General features: G+C 38.0%; 2 protein-coding genes across 4 annotated transcripts in view; one reads left to right on the top strand and one right to left on the bottom strand.

Moving 5' to 3' along the window:
* Positions 1–7,001, top strand: part of LOC110951960 (amyloid beta A4 precursor protein-binding family B member 1-interacting protein-like) — a 28,098-nt gene extending 21,097 nt beyond the window's left edge. For both annotated transcript variants that reach the window (XM_022195251.2, XM_051952870.1), the window contains exons 10-13: positions 457–567; positions 5,417–5,515; positions 5,623–5,707; positions 6,814–7,001. In XM_022195251.2, the coding sequence (XP_022050943.2) occupies positions 457–567; positions 5,417–5,515; positions 5,623–5,707; positions 6,814–6,935 (417 nt within the window). In that variant the 3' untranslated portion in view covers positions 6,936–7,001. The remainder of the gene's footprint in view (positions 1–456; positions 568–5,416; positions 5,516–5,622; positions 5,708–6,813) is intronic.
* A 143-nt stretch (positions 7,002–7,144) lies between these two features.
* Positions 7,145–17,825, bottom strand: part of LOC110951980 (abl interactor 1-like) — a 32,962-nt gene continuing 22,281 nt past the window's right edge. For both annotated transcript variants that reach the window (XM_022195283.2, XM_022195282.2), the window contains 3 exons: positions 16,460–16,549; positions 10,863–11,048; positions 7,145–10,762 (listed from right to left, as the gene is read on the bottom strand). In XM_022195283.2, coding sequence (XP_022050975.1) covers positions 10,587–10,762; positions 10,863–11,048; positions 16,460–16,549 — 452 coding nt within the window. In that variant the 3' untranslated portion in view covers positions 7,145–10,586. The remainder of the gene's footprint in view (positions 10,763–10,862; positions 11,049–16,459; positions 16,550–17,825) is intronic.

The following is a 17,825-nucleotide window of genomic DNA, read 5'->3' as shown; positions in this document are numbered from 1 at the left end:
AACTTCACGGAGCAAAAAGGAAGAAGTCAAGACAGTTTGATGTAGCTTCTACTGAACAACATCTTAATCAGTGTGGTTTAATGCGTGAACACGATGCATGTCTGCTTCAGCAAATAAAAGGAATGTCGAAATACCATTTTTTCATGAACTGAGCTTTATTGGGAACATTTTCTAAAAAAGTGGTTTTGCATTGAGGTGTTTTCTTTGCAATGTCCCCAGTTTTGTTACCTTCCAGACAAGATAAAGATAACAGGGCAAAATAAGGAACATAAGAAGACTTTAATTCATACTATGTCCTTAATAACACTGAAAAACTCAGCACTGGTGGTACTCTTCTTTAAAAAGGTTTGAAAATTGATAACCCTAATATGTTAAGTTGTCTGTGATGCCAATATGTGAATTTTCCCCTCTTCCACCATGATCCGTTTGATATTATGCTGTTTGTCTTTGTTCCAGTCTTCCACTGATCTCGCCTGCTTTGTCCGTTTTGAGAAAGTCAACATCTACACCACCATCAACTACAAGCAGAAGTACAGAGCTCCCACCAACTTCTGCTTCATGCTAAAGGTCAGCACAACAACTTCAATCAGAAGCCCTGAACCCTTTCTGCTAGCCCTGAACTCTGTGGTCAGAGAATTTCACAGTGCTGTAGTGTGTTTGTGATAAAGACTGTTTCTGCTTTTTTTAAACTTTGAGGCGCCGAAGCTGCTTAAAAGCATAATATGAATCCGACAGACTTTTATTTTTTATTTTTTGTAGGCTAATATTGCAATAAGCAGCATATTAAAGTACAAACTACCTGTAAACATAACAAAATTAGCAGGCGATTAGCGGGATAAAGAAACACAAACTCTTATTTTCAGGAAGGATAAATAAAACTGCTTATTTTTTAGTTCCTAATTTTTTTATCCACCTATGCTTTCTAAGAACCAATACATTCAGACATGTAAGATGTTTTTTTCTACAGTTCTACAATTTCATTCAGCAGACGCTTTTATTCAAAGCGACATCTGAGAGGAGATACAACACAAGTAAGGATCAAGTCAGGAGAAAACTACCTGGATAAGTGCCATAAAACAAGCTCAAGAGTCATAGTAGGATCGTGGTGCCTATAGGCAGTGCAAACGTAATAGGATTTTTGCTTTTTAGCAGTCTGTCAAGTGCAAAGGTGCTCAGTGAAGAGATGGGTTTTTAGAATTTTCTTGAAGACTGAGAGAAACTCTGCAGATCAAATAGAGTTTGGTAACTTGTTCCATCACTGGGGAACCACAGAAGAGTTTGGCTATCTGGTTGTGGTGGTTAAATCAAGCACCTTTTGTTAGCCAAGCGTAGTGTTTTTCTTTTGTTTTTCCACCTACAGTGATGTTTAGAGGCAACCAGTTAACTTTCAGATACATTCAGAGCGTTTCTGTTTTGTCCTGCACCCAAACCTTTGTTCTGTTTGCCTGTACCTACTATATATTGTAGAAATCAGGAGTGACCGATGGCTAATATTTCGAACCAATATACACTAAATCTTATATATTAACAACATCTGACAGCAGAGAACTTCCCATCCATATCTGTTGCTGCATTACTCGGGATTATTATAGCTGAATGTGCCCAACAGAAATAGGAGTCAAGACATTAATTTGCATGATACTAAGACGGTCTCCTGTCCTCTAGACTTGAGTGACTGAGATAGATCAGTTTCTGTCCTATGTCTGCTGTTCTTTTCTCTTTTTGTTCAGATTATGTAGATTATGTTCATGTTAAAGAGACATATTTGTCAGTTAGTGCAGATTGCTTAAGATAATCGTACGTTAGAAAGATTTTACGGTCACCATCACCATATTGTATTTTTGACACCATCAAGTGAACATTTGATGGTGTCAAAAATACAATACAAATACATTAGCAGTGTAATGGGGAAACTGGGTTGCTTGTGCAAGATTGGGATGTTTATTAATACTGATTATATCTTAGCAGTATCTGCTAACTCGTTTCAAAACACATCTCTGCTCTGCAAACATGCTCGTCTGTCCCTGTCTGGAAACAGTAGCTTTCAGTGATGACTGGCAGTTAATAATGACATGTAACAGCCAATCAGATTTGTGGGTGGAACATTGATTTAGACAACAGAGTGACTGGAGGCAACTGCATCAAAGACAAAGTAGATCATCTCGTTTACTATAACGGTTATTGGTTCATTTAAAAAAAAAAATGACACTGATAATCATCAATAACTTTTGCAATATTTTTGAGATTTTTTTTTTTAAAGAGGCTTAAATATTGAATTTGTTTGCTAAAATTGTGAGGTCAGTTTGTCTATCCTGCTGTAAGTTCTCCCCAAACAATCTCAATTATTTCGTCCAATCAATCATCATGGTCTGAAAAACACCCAGCACTGTGGATACAGCCGCATGAAAATCACTGACACTGGGAGGAAATTAGATGCTTTTTGAGTATGAAAAAAGTCTTGTGATCACAGACACTTTGGCTTAACCTTAGCACTTAAGAGACTTCTAGAAAATACACAAGAAACAAACAGAGATGGAGGGAAATGGAAGACGAACATGAAAAAGACGACGAATCGAAACTTAGCAAAGGTGACTTGAAGTTGAAAAAAATGACCAAAGCTGTGGTGGATTTTTTTTTTTTATCACACGTTAATTGAGGCAACAGCAGGCCTGAACAGAGAGTGTGGCAAAGTGAAGGCTGGTGGTTTGAAGGGTTCATGTATCAGGGTTAGAGGCTGTGAGCTGAAGATTTGACCCATTCTGCTGCATTGACCTGTAAGAAGTGAGCTTTTAGAACCCCAGAGTTCTAACAGCATGTAAAATACAGTAATGAACATCCATCATCTATGCATCTTTATCCTAAATAGAGTCATGGGGAGGCCGGAGACTATCCCAGCTGACTTATGGTGAAGGCAGGAGACACCCTGAACAAGTCACCAGTCTATCACAGGGCTACACATAGAGGCAAACAATCACACTCACATTCACACCTACGGACAATTTAGAATCACTGATTAACCCTCCTGTTGTCCTCATTCATGGGCAGCAAAAATATTGTTCCTTCATCTGAAAAAAATCCAAAGATTCAGCAAAAAAATTCCCCAAATTTATTTTAAAAAACTGCAAAATGTTAAGGAAGGAAATTCTTTAAAAGTTTCCCTTAATTTTTTTTTTAAATCCCCAAATTTGGCCAGAAATAAAATTTTTTTAAAAAAGTAAATATTTTCAAAAAATGATTAGAAATCTTCCAAAAAAATTTCAAAAAAATCTAAAATGATTCCATATATATATATCAGTAAAATTTCTCATATTTTCTGTACATTCAGAAAAAAATCTACCAAAATCCAGTGAATTTCGCTGGATTTTGGTTGACTTTTTTCTGAATGTACTAAAAGAAACATTTTGTTTTAACATTTCTTTTTTGCACCAAAAAATGTTCAAAAATTTCCCAAAAATGTTGAAAATGTGGAAGTTTTCACTGTTAAAATATGTATTTTTTTTTCCAAATTTTCAAACGGGTCAGTTTGACCCATAGGATGACAGCAGGGTTAAACTGAACATGTTTTTAGACTGTGAGAAGAAGCCGGAGTACCAGCAGAAAACCCACACATGCACAGGGAGAACATGCAAACTCCATGCAGACAGATCCCAGGCCGGGACACAAACCAACGATCTTCTGGCTGCAAGATGACAGTGCTAACCCCCGAGCCACTGCGCAGCCCCTAATGAACATTGTTGTAATTATTCAAAGATACCAAATTCATTCACTATGTGGTACTTCCTCTGCATCACAAGTTTAGAAGTGAGAACCAACACAAAAATCACACTGCTGCATGGCTCCTCCGACAATGCAACAAACAGAGATCACACTGCCAGAGGACATTAAACGTGTTAGTCATGTTGGCGGTAACAAAAGCTCAGTCATGTTGTGAGGAAGTGGGAAGATTAAAAACAAAAACCCTCCAGCAAACTTCATCTGGTTTAGAACATACTGACATGTATTTTTTACTTTTTTTTGGCAGCCGGTCAGTTCTACCAAACAAGCTCTCGTCATATGTGTGAATCAGGACAAAGAAATAAATCTACAGCATAAAAATAGTGTTAGTCACATGAATAATTTACGATATTTGTCTGGTTTTAATCAAGACTTGTGGTTGAAAGTTAATATTTGGCTGTTTTTTTATGAGGCTCTTCCAGTGTTGTTCATGCATCGTGTCACAGTGCAGCTACAGCTTGGTCTAGTCTGACCTCTGCTGGCTCATGTGTGTACTACACTTATAAAAAACACATTTATTAACCACGCCTGACAAACGTCAGCAGGGTTACTGCATTCGGTGCGGTATCTGGCTGGGTAAGTATGTATGTATGTATGTATGTGGCTATGTCCGTTCCGATATCTCAGCAAGTGCTGAAGTCAGGATAATCAAACTTGGCACTGAAGATCAGTCTAAGGTCCCCTGCTCAGTTGTGGAGTTACAGGTCAGCAGATCAAGTAGGGAGGGAGATACGTACGATGATCAAAATTGATACATATTGCATCAGTTGTATAGGGAGGACAGGGTTTTTGCCAGCAGAGGGCGTGGTTCTGCCCTCTACTGAGGGCTCGTCTCGTTCACATTACAACCACTACAAGCAGTGTCTGATCTTCCGTGGGGGCAAGGAGGGGCAATGACCCCCCCCCTGTGATCTGATAGGCCACCCCATAGATATATACAAAACACCTTCTGATACCTGAAATCTCTGAGTTTTCACACATAGAACGCCTGAACATGTCAAACTGGTTCCATAGTAGACCCTTCACTGTAAAAACGTCATAGTATGGTGTGTTGCTCAAACAACATTAAGACCAGCTGTTTAGGGTCGCCGAGGAGCGACAGAAAAAGGCAGATGCTGCAGCTCATGATGCTGTAATTCACGTAAACAAGAAAACAAGTCCATCATAATTTGAATGTTAACAGTCCAAAATGAACAGGACTGTTAACCTGTTTTAAAATTTGAAAATGTGGAAAAATATATATATATTCAGGGTGAAACTTCTGATGTCCACATTTTCAACATTTTTGGGAAATCTTTGAACATTTTTTGGTGGAAAAAAGAAATGTTGAAAATGTTTCTTTATGAACATTTTATGTGAATGTTCATAAAGAAAATATTTTTAGCATTTTTTTTCAAAGATTACCTGTTTTTTTTAAAGTATTTACAAGAATTTTCTTGCCAATTTTTTAAAATATAACTTTTAAGGGAAATTTTTAAAGAATTATTGGAATTTTCTTCCTGAAGGTTTTGCAAATTTTTAGAAATTTTGGCTTTTTTTTCTGAATTTTTGGATTTTTTTCAGACAAGGAAACATTTTTTTTTGGTGCCCGTAAATGAGGACAACAGGAGGGTTAATCAGTGCTCTCTATGTCTTTTCTCAGCATCCCTGCATCCAGAAAGAGTCTCACTACATCAAGTTCCTGTGCTGCGATGATGAACACACGCTGATGCTTTGGGTCAACTCCATCAGAATAGCCAAGGTCAGATTTAACACTGTAACACAGAAGCAGCACTGAAAGTACACACATTTCCTTACTGGCAAAGATTGTAAATGGTGTGTTTGTTCTGTGTGAATCTGTGTGTCCAGTATGGGACTGTCCTCTATCAGAACTATCAGGCTGCAGTGAGGAGAGCATCCACTCTACAAACTCTTACTTCTGCTGCACACAAAGGTAAGTCGATACATACGGTAGAAAATGATGGAATAAACAACCAATAAGAAATAGTCAGTGGTGGAAGAAGTACTCAGATCCTGCACAGTATAGAAATACAAGTAAAAGTCCTGCATTCAAATGTTTACATAGCTTAAAGTGCAAAAGTAATAGATCAGAATATGTTTAGAGGTCCGCCAGCATATCAGTTGGGCTGTTGCAGATATATCGAAAATTGAAAATTCATTTTTACAGAACACTGAAAAATAATGCATTGGGTAATTTAGAAAAAGTGTTCTGATGTAGTTTGTCCAGCGGAGCAGCTCTGATTCTGCACTGTCGGCAGCACATGCAGCAGAGAATGCAGCACAGTTGAGCAAAATGTGGTGCGGAGTCAAGTGGTGTCTTCACTAGTTACTCCGCCAAGGAACGGCTTGGAGTCTTTCCAGTCTTTTCTTCAGGAGGAAATGACATCATGTGGAGCAGGTCATGTGATCTGGAATTAACACACTTCCTTGAGAGGTGTTTTTGTAATGGGTAACTTAGTTGAAAGTGATTTCTCAGACACAGATACAATTAGTTATTTTCCGTATAAAATTTGATATATTGCCAAAAAAGAAATATCTGTCATTATTATCTCAACTTAATTAAAAGAAGAAAATCAGAACATTTTTTGAATAAGCTTAGAAGGTGGTTGTTATTAAATTTGGATGATTATTTAGTTGCCATTGTAGTGATATTCAGCCATTTTTTATTAAAAAGTGATTGTTTCCATAATAAATAATTCTGGAATTTGTAAAGACATGATCATAACGAACATAAAAACTTTTTTTTTTTTTACTTTTATTAAAAATGTATGCAAGATATATCCCATGGACTTCAAAAGCCTCTCAATTGTATATAAACTGGTATTATTGTACAAGTTTACTTCGGGTATTATTCATAAAAATGTTGTTCAAAGACAAAAGTACTGCTGTCTTCAATCACCACCAATGGAAAAAAACTTTAGGAAGGTAGAAAATTTGAACAAAAACACAGAACAGGAATTCCTCTGCCTAAAAACACTGAGTGTTTAAGCACCGAATGCGACGTCTCTGGGTTTAATTCTCATGTCGTCATCTTTCCAGACAAATCCAACGGTCACACCCCTCGGACGACTCCATCCAAAACCGCAAATGTTCTCAGCTACCCTCATGAGCCTCCGCCTGACTTCATTCCTCCTCCTCCTCCTGGACAAGAGCACGTTTGAGACGCATCTTCACCTCTTCGTGAACATCAGCTGGTCTGGATTTAAAGTACAAACATGTAGTTTTAGTGTAAGAAAAAGAGCGTATTATGAAAGATATTTATGCACAAATCTATAATGGTATTTATTTGCATCTGGCTGTGGACAAACATCGTGTACATACTTCTGCTTTTTCGACACCCTGATGACACAAAAGACAGAGTTTAGTCATGTTTCAATGAGCGGTTTATTACAAAAAGACTGTACATAAATTTCAATGAACACATCCTATGTACAAACTGAGGAGAAGACAAATATCAGATTCTGTTCCCATGAACATTTAAGTTACGGATGGTTTTTTTTGTCGTTTTTTTTCTTTTCCATTTCCATTTGATCATAAGAAAACACACATCAAAGAAAGGCGCCTTGACCTGTGATGCCCTGAAATGCTAGACGTTACAGTGGTAAACATTACAAAGTTCTGCGCGTCAGTGGTTGTCTCATGATTTTCACTATGAAAAAAGTATAAATAAATCCTTTACATACAAACTGCTAGCGAGCCTTCCTCAGCAGTGTCCGACATAAAAAGAATGCAAGGCTAGAAATACATTAGGTAGAAAAAGTTGGGTTTTTTTCTCTCACAAAAAATTACCTCATGATGGAAAAAATACAATCAAGAATGGGATGTAGTGGCAAATCGTTCACTGCAATGACGTCTGGATGGTTTCATGCACAGCGGCTGAATGAGTACGGTTCATTTGAATGTCCGTCTAGAAACCTGAAGATGTTACCTCTAGATCCCTTTCAAAATAAAACTTCAATGCCCGTTACTTCCGGAGCACGCATGATTACGTTACAAACATGTATTCTGAGACCAGGCGTTAGCTTCAATGGTATCTGACGGCGACTTTTACTTGCACCAACAATCACTTCGTAAGAGCAGGCATCTTATTTTGTAGTAGAAATCGGAAACACGTTAGCTTTTTAAGACCTATGGATTGAGATTCATTCCTTCAACTGCAAGTTAACAGGAGTCATTCATGTGTAGCACAGACTCTGGACAAAAAAAAAAAAAAAAACATGAATAGCGAACTGATTCTAGCTGGAGTACATTACTGCTGAGTCGCCTACATTCACTACAACGCAGAAGTGATGGAAGATTACAATCAAAACGATCGATGTTCGCTTTTAACCCTCGTGTCGTCCTGCGGGTCAAATCGACCCGTTTTAAAGTTTGAAAATGTGGAAAAAAAATAAATACATTTTCACAGTGAAAACTTCCACATTTTCAACATTTTTTGGGACATTTTTTTGTGGAAAAAAGAAATGTTGAAAACAAGTGATTTTTTTAAGAACATTCAGAAAAAAATCAACCAAAATCCAGCGAATTTCGCTGGATTTTGGTTGATTTTTTTCTGAATGTTCTTAAAGAAAATATTAGAGCTTTTACTAATATACATGTAATCACTTTAGATATTTATAGGATTTTTTTGGGAAGATTTTTATTCATTTTTTGAAAATATTTCCATTTTTTTATTTTTAAATTTTTTATTTCTTGCCAAATTTGGGGATTAAAAAAAACTTTTAAGGGAAACTTTTAAGGAATTTTTTGAATTTTCTTCCTGAAGATTTTGCAATTTTTTATCAATTTGGGGAATTTTTTTTTTTTTTTGCCTGATTTTTGGATGTTTTTTCTGACAAGGAAACAATATTTTTTTGCTGCCCATAAATGAGGACAACAGGAGGGTTAAAAGACTGGAGTCCTCTGTTGCATTTCCAAGCAGAGCAGTCCTTGTTCTTGAGGTTGTTTGGGTTGGTGATTATGGTTTTGGAGCACCAATGTAAAGCACCACACCAGCAACCGTTGAAAGATTAAACTGAAGGTTAGATTCTCAGGCAGCAACTCTTGGGGTTGCGATCGAAGCCGTGACGCAAATCAAAGCCGTCACAGCCGTCGATAACTAATCAGTGCAGCTATGACACAAAAAAAAACAGGAAAACGACATGAAAAACACACGAGTTAGTCCTTCCTTTTGCTTCTCCTTTAGAAGCGACGCCACACATGGGGAGCTCTGCTACAGTAGCTGGACAGCATCACCGGACTGATATAGTCGTGACTGGACATAGAAAAATAAACGTTCATACACAACCGGTTAAAATGGCACTGTGAGTGATGGATAAAATTAACATTCAAGTAAAATAAAAGAAACGACGACGGATAAAAACAATCTTGGCACCACCCCCACTGACGCCGATGGAAACACTGGTGAAACACTGACAAATGTACTGTACTGGCAGCTTCTCACATTACAGTTTATATACAAGTTAGAGAACAGAAAGGAACTCCACCAGAAAGAAGGAACTGTTTTCTCTTTTTTTTTTTTTGTTTTGTAATGCGTTCTATACACTCACTTCACCCCCTTTACAACCCCACCGACACACAGCATAGTGAATACACAACTCCAGGTTGCCTCCCCCCCCCCCCTCCCCCCCTCCCCCCCTCGTTCAGCCCTCGTGTCGTCCTGCGGGTCAACATTGACCTGTTTTAAAGTTTAAAAATGTGGGGAAAAATATAGATTTTCACAGGGAAACTTCTGATGTCCACATTTTCAACATTTTTGGGAAAGTTTTGAACATTTTTTGGTGGAAAAAAAGAAATGTTGAAAATGTTTCTTTAAGAACATTTACAAAAAAATCAACCAAAATCCAGCGAAATTCGCTGGATTTTGGTTGATTTTTTTGTGAATGTTCTTAAAGAAAATATTAGAAGTTTTACTGACATGTACGTAATCACTTTAGAGATTTTAAATATTTTTTGGAAGATTTTTACTCATTTTTTTGAAAATATTTACAAGAATTTTCTTGCCAAGTTTGGGGGATTTTTAAAAAATACAATCTTTAAAGAATTATTGGAATTTTCTTCCTGAAGGTTTTGCAAATTTTCAGAAATTTCAGGAACTTTTTTGCTGAATTTTTGGATTTTTCTCAGACACGGAAACAACATTTTTTGGTGCCGGTAAATGAGGACAACAGGAGGGTTAAACATCTCGTGATTCGGACATGGACAGCATAGAACATTCAGCCGTGTCCTAATGCACTTGTTGATGCTTGTTTGTCCTTTTTCGATAAAGTAAGATGGATGTTTCTGAAAGGAGGGAAGAGTCGGTCTGACGGTCTACAGTTCAAATAAAAGGGGAGGAGCGTCTGGTTTTATTCTGTCAAACTGTAGCTGGATCTACTGCATACTGGAAAACACCGTCTATTGTGGCTGCATTTACATAAATTAACACCAATTCTGATTGCATGTAATTGCTCGTGGGGTAAAATGTGGTTGCTGTAGTTTGAAGACGTGACAGTAGTAGAAAATTGGGTTTATCTCCTTCCTTTCACCCCCTTTGTAAACTAACAGACCCCGGCCCAGCGAAGCTCCAACGCCCTCCTTCTTTGTGTGACACTTTATCTATTTTTTGTCTTTTTTTGAAGCAGATCAAAACCGTGCAAGCACAAGCCCCGCCCCCAAACTTCCCCAAAAGAAAATAATGCTTCACCATGGCACTTCATTCAAAACAGGAGTTGTATGAACTGCAATCACTGCATACATCTGTACATCTTCACGGTTTTGCCTCTGTTCAAAAACTGCAGTGCCAATAAGGGTGGGATTTGTTTTGTTTTGTTTTAGTCAGCATAGTGCATGATGGACTCCACGTAGTTTCCAGGGAAGAGTCCGGTGACGCCGTTGCAGACGCCTTCGAACCAGCCGTCATCGTTCTTCTTGATTATGTAGATGATGGCGCCTTCCATGAAGGAGAGCTCGTCCTCCTTGTCCTTGGTGTAGTCGTAGATGGCCACGACTGGACAAATGAAAACAATGGAAACCATCATTCCAAAGGTGCAAGTGACAGAAAAATGAGCGATTTGAAAAAATAGCTGCCTGCTCTCCTCGGCACTGACCTTTCTCCAGATAAGCCTTGGGGGCCCAGTGGGGGTCTCCATCAGCGTACGGATCACTGTAGTGAACCACAGCAGCCTCCTCTTCCTCGTAGTCCACAGGTGGAGGAGGAGGAGGGGGAGCAGGCTCCTCAAACACACCAATGTCCTCTGGGGGAGGCGGGGGAGGAGGAGCAGGGCTGTCTGTTACTGGAAGAGTGGAGGAGAGAGGAATGAAAAAAGGCAACAGAGAAAGAGTGGAGATAACGTCTCTGATCCAATCTGTCGCTGCAGAGAATTTTAAAATGTCCTCTGGCAGCAGAGTCTGTGTTTAGATTACATTCAGACATTACATGTAAAATTTATTTAACTGTTTGGTTGGATTTGTTTGGTGGAAGTACCCAGTGATAGACTTTAACCCTATAAAAACCACTGTTGCAGAAATACATCAGTTTTATTTTTTTAAATATATAAAAAAATAAATAAAAAAATATATATATATATAAATATATACACATACACACACACATACACACACATATTGGGTTTTTACTATATTTGGGTTTATATATTATATTATTATTACAACTATTATTATTTTCTATATTTTTGTTTAATTTTATTTTTTGGTAATTTTTTTCTATATTTGGGTTTATATATTATTATAATCATCAATATTTTTGTTTTATTTGTTTTTCTGCTCATCTGTCTCTATATTTGGGTTTATATATATATATATATATATATATATATATATATGTATATTTTGTTTATAACATCAGTTTTCCTTTTTTAAATATATATATATATATATATATATATATATGTGTGTGTGTGTGTGTGTGTGTGTGTGTGTGTTTTGCTCATTTCCTTCTATATTTGGGTTTATATATTATTATTATTGTTATTGTTATTATTATTATCGTCTACACTTTTTGTTTTATTTTTTGCTTATTTTACTCTATATTTGGGTGATATATTTTTTTGATTATTTTTTTCCCTTTATTTATATATATATATAAATTTATTTTGTTTATTTTTTGTTCTTTTTTATACTTGGGTTCTACAGGGTTAAACTGAACTAAATTCCTGTATATTTTTAATACATAAAGTTATAAAATTGACCAAAAGAAATCTTTCCAAACCTTGCTACTATAAAGAAATCTGTGCCCTCATTTTACAGCAAATACCACCTTAAATGATCTGGGCTTAGGGTTCTCTTCCTTTCTAGCTGGACAGCATGAAAAGCTCATCCTACAGCACCAGCAGCCGTCAAACCACCTCATTCAGGAACTATTCATGAAGGCAAATGTTTCTATCTTCAAAATTAACTTCCCACCATGAAGCTCTCCCTGCTGTTTTTCATGTTCTAAAGAGGAAATGCTGAATTTATTTATTGACTACCCTAAACCAGAGGTGGAAGTTCTCAGATCTCAGTAAAGGAGCGGATACCACAAAATGCTCAGTTACAAGTTAAAGGCATGATTTTAAATCTACACTTAAGGAAAAGTACAAAAGTTTTAGCATCAAAATATATGCAAAAGTGCTCATTATGGAAGACAGAATATATCAGAATAAAGTATGTTATTGCATTATAATTATTAATGTATTTGTGGATTGAATGTTGGAGCTGGTAACAGTGATTTAAATACTAAAATTCTACAAAATAGTTGTGAATTTCCCCTCAAGGATCAATAAAGTTTGATGTTCATCTGTAGCAGAATTTATGTTCAGATGACATTTTGTGTTAGCCTAGCCGCGCTAGACAACCCACGGCAACAAATTTAATTCTCTGCCAGGGAGGGTCTAGTTACCCTCCATAAGGCTCGAGGCTGGATTCTCCTAAAACTGGCCGGACGAATCACCATGAAGTGTAGAGTCAGAAGGCGCCGTAACGAAGTGACGACAGAGGCGTGACGATTCTGACAGAAACAACCGGCGCACAATAAACAGTTATCTTTCGACTCGGCTTTGTCCACAACCCTTAAAGATTTGAAGCTAAAATTCAACTTGAAAGATAAACAAAGGACGGCACTGAAGTGTTTCATTGAGAAGAAAGACGTATTTGGACTTATGCCGACGGGATATGGCAAATCCTTAATATACCAGTTGGCTCCGCGGCTCCGCTGGTTGGGAAGCTAATGGGACTTAGCCACAATCCGCCGGTGCTCTCGGAACTACGTCAGCCTATTCGTTGCGTTGATTGGTTGTATACCTACCCAATTGCTGCAGAGGGATTTGATAGACAACCTTTTAGCCCGCCTCCCTCCCTGTCGAGCTTCCCTAGACCCTTGTGCCTTCAGAAACATGGGTGTAGTGTGGCTAGGCTAATTTTGTGTTGTTAAACTAGATAAAATAAATGTGATGAAGTAAAAAAGTACAGTATTTTCCTCTGCACTGTAGAAGTTGAAGTATAAAGGAGTACAAAATGGAAAAACTCAAAGAAAGTACTCAAAACTGTCCTTAGCACAGGACTTAAATCAATGTACTTACTTTTCACTACTGACTACAATACTAGAGTGAGTGTCCAAATTACCCCCTCTATATTCATTTGTAAACTAAAAATAATAAAATTGCTAAAACCCATAATTCTCTAGAGACGATACCAAAGACAGAACCTAACTGTCAGCTTTAGGCTTCCTAGTATAGCTAGTAGTACTACAACTACAACCACAACTAGTAGTGTTTGGGTTGAAACTCATGGGAAAAACTAGAAGAACCAAGTCATTGGGGTTACTTTTAGTTCCTGCACTTGTCTATTTAATGTTGATGTGACCTTATTTTAAGACATTCCCAAAGCTTATATGTGTTTTTAGGTCACTGACACGAGCATGAGTTGGACGGTTGTGATTCTGAAAGCCTGAATTGGCTCCGAATCGCCTTAGTCTTCTAACCAAACGTGTTCTTATTCTACAAGTGTCGTCTTGGAACAAGGGCCCGCAGCCTTACAGTCTCAAGTCCAATCATAATAAAAAATACACATCTTATCTGACTCATGAGCCCGCTGCTGAACTAAACAACTGGCAATAATGCACCAGGGGAGGAAAATTAATGCAACTCTTCAGTTCCAGTCTGCTTACATGACTGTTTTGCCAGAGGTCCAACAACTCACTCTGCAGCAGTTTTAGTGTCAACAGATGAAAAAGCTTCACTATAAAACCATAGCTGTCTCTGGTTTTATTAGCGTCATCCATTAACCCCTCTATAAACAGCATACATTACACTTGATGTAAGTACATTGTTGGCAAAAGTTTTGGTAATGCAACACAGTTTAGACAGGGAGACGAAACAAGATCAGTTCTATTAAATAAACTAAGTTTTTTTTTCTCGAGTGTTTAGGTACTTTGTTGTCGTACTTCCACACAGGAACTCACTCGGTTGTTGAACAGTGTTTTCAGAGCTGTGACCTCTTTTTAACCGTGGCTCTTTTCTTCGTTGGTGATTACTGCTGCTCATACTAACCAGCTCCTCTTCTGTTTACACACTAATCCCTGCTGCTGCAAGTGGAAAATGTGTCACTTTAAATGTACCAGAGGACTTCTGAAGACAAAACCCTCCTACACGTCGGGTGTTTTCATTAAAATAATCAAATCTCCTCATGTGAAAATGTGCTAACTAACCCTCCTGTTGTCCTCATTTACAGGCATCAAAAAATGTTGTTTCCTTCTCTGACAAAAATTAAAAATTCAGCAAAAAAATCCTCAAATTTCCGAAAATTTGCAAAATCTTCAGGAAGAAAATTCCAAGAATTCCTTTAAAGTTTCCCTTAAAAGTTTTATTTTTTAAAAAATCCCCCAAATTTGGCAAGAAAATTCTTGTAAATATTTTCAAAAAATGAGTAAAAATCTCCCCCAAAAAATCCTAAAAATACCTAAAATGATTACATATATATCAGTAAAATGTCTAATATTCTCTTTAAGAACATCCACAAAAAAATCAACCAAAATCCAGCGAATTTCGCTGGATTTTGGTTGATTTTTTTTGTGGATGTTCTTAAAGAAACATTTTTAACATTTCTTTGTTTTCCACCAAAAGATATTCAAAAATTTCCCCAAAATGTTGAAAATGTTGACACCAGAAGTTTTACTGTGAAAATATATTTTTTCCCACATTTTCAAACTTTAAAACGGGTCAATTTGACCGGCAGGACGACACAAGGGTTAAGAATATAAGGCCTGTTTAGGAAGTAAACCCTACTAATGCTATTCTCTGACTAATACCCTCTGAGGTTTATTGTGAGAAAAGCCTGAACTACATTTAACCAGACGCAGAGTTTAATCGCTGCATCTTAGCAGACGGTCGGCGGTGAATCAGGACACGACATCGGGTCACACTTTCTCTCCTCGGTGGACAGACTACAGGACGCACGCTTCCACTGATCCATCACCACGGCAACAGACAGACATGTGAGGGTGCTACCCTCTCAGCCCGGCATCCAGCGCAAGAAAAGAGGTGTTCTGAGTGTAGCTGAGTGAAGCAAGCCACAGAGAAGAGTGTGAGGCAGCGTGTGGATACCGAGACGATTTCAGGGCCATTACAGGGGATGTTTTATCCACATTTTATTCTCCATTAGAGTAGCTTTGCATGAATCACAGCTTTATAAAAAAAAAAGCGTATTTATCTCCCTAAGGCCCCTCTCTTTCTTGTAATTATCAGGCTTTGCTGAAGCTTTTGCTTGTCGTCTTCTTCAAAGCCCTGAAAGCAAACTGTAAACCTACTAAGTAACATAATGTCTAATTTTCGCTTTCGAGTGGTAGCTCCTTAAATCCATGTGTACGTGTTTGAGCCTGAATTCGATCTGAATGCAGCACGAGCATCTGCAGCGACCAAGACGACAGCAGGTGTTTGGTAAATATTACTCTAATTATGTGCGTACTGTGGAACATCACGATGGATTTAGTCTTTAAGTCAGAAGCCGTATGCAAATGTGTTTGTCTATAAGCCCTGGTTGTATGTGTGCATGTGGGGAACGCTCTAAAACGTCTGCTGTCGTTAGATACGAATTAGTAGTGTAGCTCGTAAAATATTGCTCTGCTGTCTCAAACAAGAGGGTACACGAAATGCCGTAAATACTTCCTAAGTAGACTGTCTGTAAAACTCTAGTGGTACTCAGAGCAGTGTGAAGCTACAGCTTTGTGCTTCCAAGGGTTGCTTTTACAAACGTTTACTTCATTATTTAAACCTAGAGCCCGACCGAGATGGATTTTTTGAGGCCGATGCCGTTTCCGATATTTGGCAGAAAAAAATTCCAATAACTGATTAATCGGTCGATTAAATTAAAAATATATGATGACTAAAATAACTTCTTTTTTGGTCCCTTAACCCTTACAGCAACAAAGATATGAATTACAGGCAGAACATTTTACTGTTTTGCAATACTTTGGGGACAGCTCGTATGAAAAATGTGACACAAAATATAAGGAAAAGCTTAATTTGTGCCCTATAAGATGTTAAATGAGGGGAGTTACTATACAAAGAGTTTATACCGTCTGTCTCTGAGTGCATGCACATGTCATCTTTATCAGTGTAGGACTTTTTTGCTGTCTGCTTTTGGAAATAGACAGCAGGTGTGTGCGTCTTCGTGAGTAAATGTGCATGTTTTTGCCTGCGTTTCTACTTACTGCTCTCCTGCATTCTGGCCACAAAGCCGGTCAGAGGGATCTGTGGGGTCAGCTGGACCATGGGAGGAGGAGGTGGAGGAGCCACAGACACTGGAGCAGCAACACCCAGACAAGCAGAGAGAGCAGCAGAGAGACGGAGGTGGTGGAGAGGCAGAGCGACGAGCGCAAGAAAAGAACAAAAGGGCGTCATAGGGAAGAGAAAGTCCAAATTGAGCGTGTGGAGAAAGAGGGGGAAAAAAAGACAACAAAAAGCTTGTGAGCAAGCAAAATAGTGCAGGAAGCATTGGTGAGCACCTCATTTACACATCTCCAATCAGTGTTCTTTTGTGCTGCGTTTCTCAAGCTGGGCTAGAAAAGCATTCATCTAATCTCAGTCTGATGATCTACCTCATCAGCATCTGCTTTAAATCAAAAGCAAAGGCTGCAGCTAGCGGTAAGAACTGCAGGGCACCACACAGAAACGCGGCAGTGGCAAGATGACAGTTCAGTAGTTTTTAAAGCTGCAGAGTCTCTACGTGATCCTGGTGATTTAATTAAATGCTGAACGTATTAACCCTCCTGTTGTCTTCATTTATGGGCGCCAAAAAATATTGTTTCCTTGTCTGAAAAAAACCCAAGAATTTAAAAAAAAATAAATCAAAAAAATTCCCCACATTTGTGAAAATTTGCAAAAGCTTCAGGAAGAAAATCCCCATAATTCCTTAAAAGTTTCCCCTAAAAGTTTTATTTAAAAAAATCCCCTAAATTAAAGAAAATTATTGTAACTATTTTCAAAAAATGAGCAAAAATCTTCCAAAAAAAATCCTAAAAAGGTCTAAAGTGATTACATATTGATCAGTAAAGCTTCAACATTTTTTTAACAATTCTTTTTTTGCACCAAAAAATGTCCCAAAAATGTTGAACATGTGGAAGTTTTCACTGTGAAAATATGAATTTTTTTCCCAAATTTTCAAACTTCAAAACTGGTCAGTTTTGACGCGCAGGACGACACGAGGGTTAATAAATGTTTGGGGAGAAAGTGCAGCATTTTTGCTGAGTTGCACCCTTTATTAAATGAACCTGTAACAGCATAATCTCCATCTTCTGCCCTTACAATGACTCTTTTGCTGCGCTGTCTCAAACAGGAGAAATATGTATAAGCAAATACAGAAAAGCACAGCTGTCCTCGCTCAAAGACATGACGTCACACAGAGGCACGCCGGGTCTGACTCATAAATCACATGTAATGGAAGGGCGTCTGTAATCTCACTGGGCAGTAATGTCTCATTATTCCACCCTGCTCTCGCCGCAGAGCCGCATCCATCCACAGCTACACGCCGGCAGATCGATGAGCTCCCTCATGCAACGGAACTAGCTTTCTGTGCCA

Source organism: Acanthochromis polyacanthus, chromosome 9 (genome assembly GCF_021347895.1).
Source record: "Acanthochromis polyacanthus isolate Apoly-LR-REF ecotype Palm Island chromosome 9, KAUST_Apoly_ChrSc, whole genome shotgun sequence".
In the NCBI taxonomy this organism is placed as follows: Eukaryota; Metazoa; Chordata; class Actinopteri; family Pomacentridae; genus Acanthochromis; species Acanthochromis polyacanthus.
The sequence above is the reverse complement of the archived record's forward strand: the minus strand, read 5'-3'. Positions and strand labels throughout refer to the sequence as shown.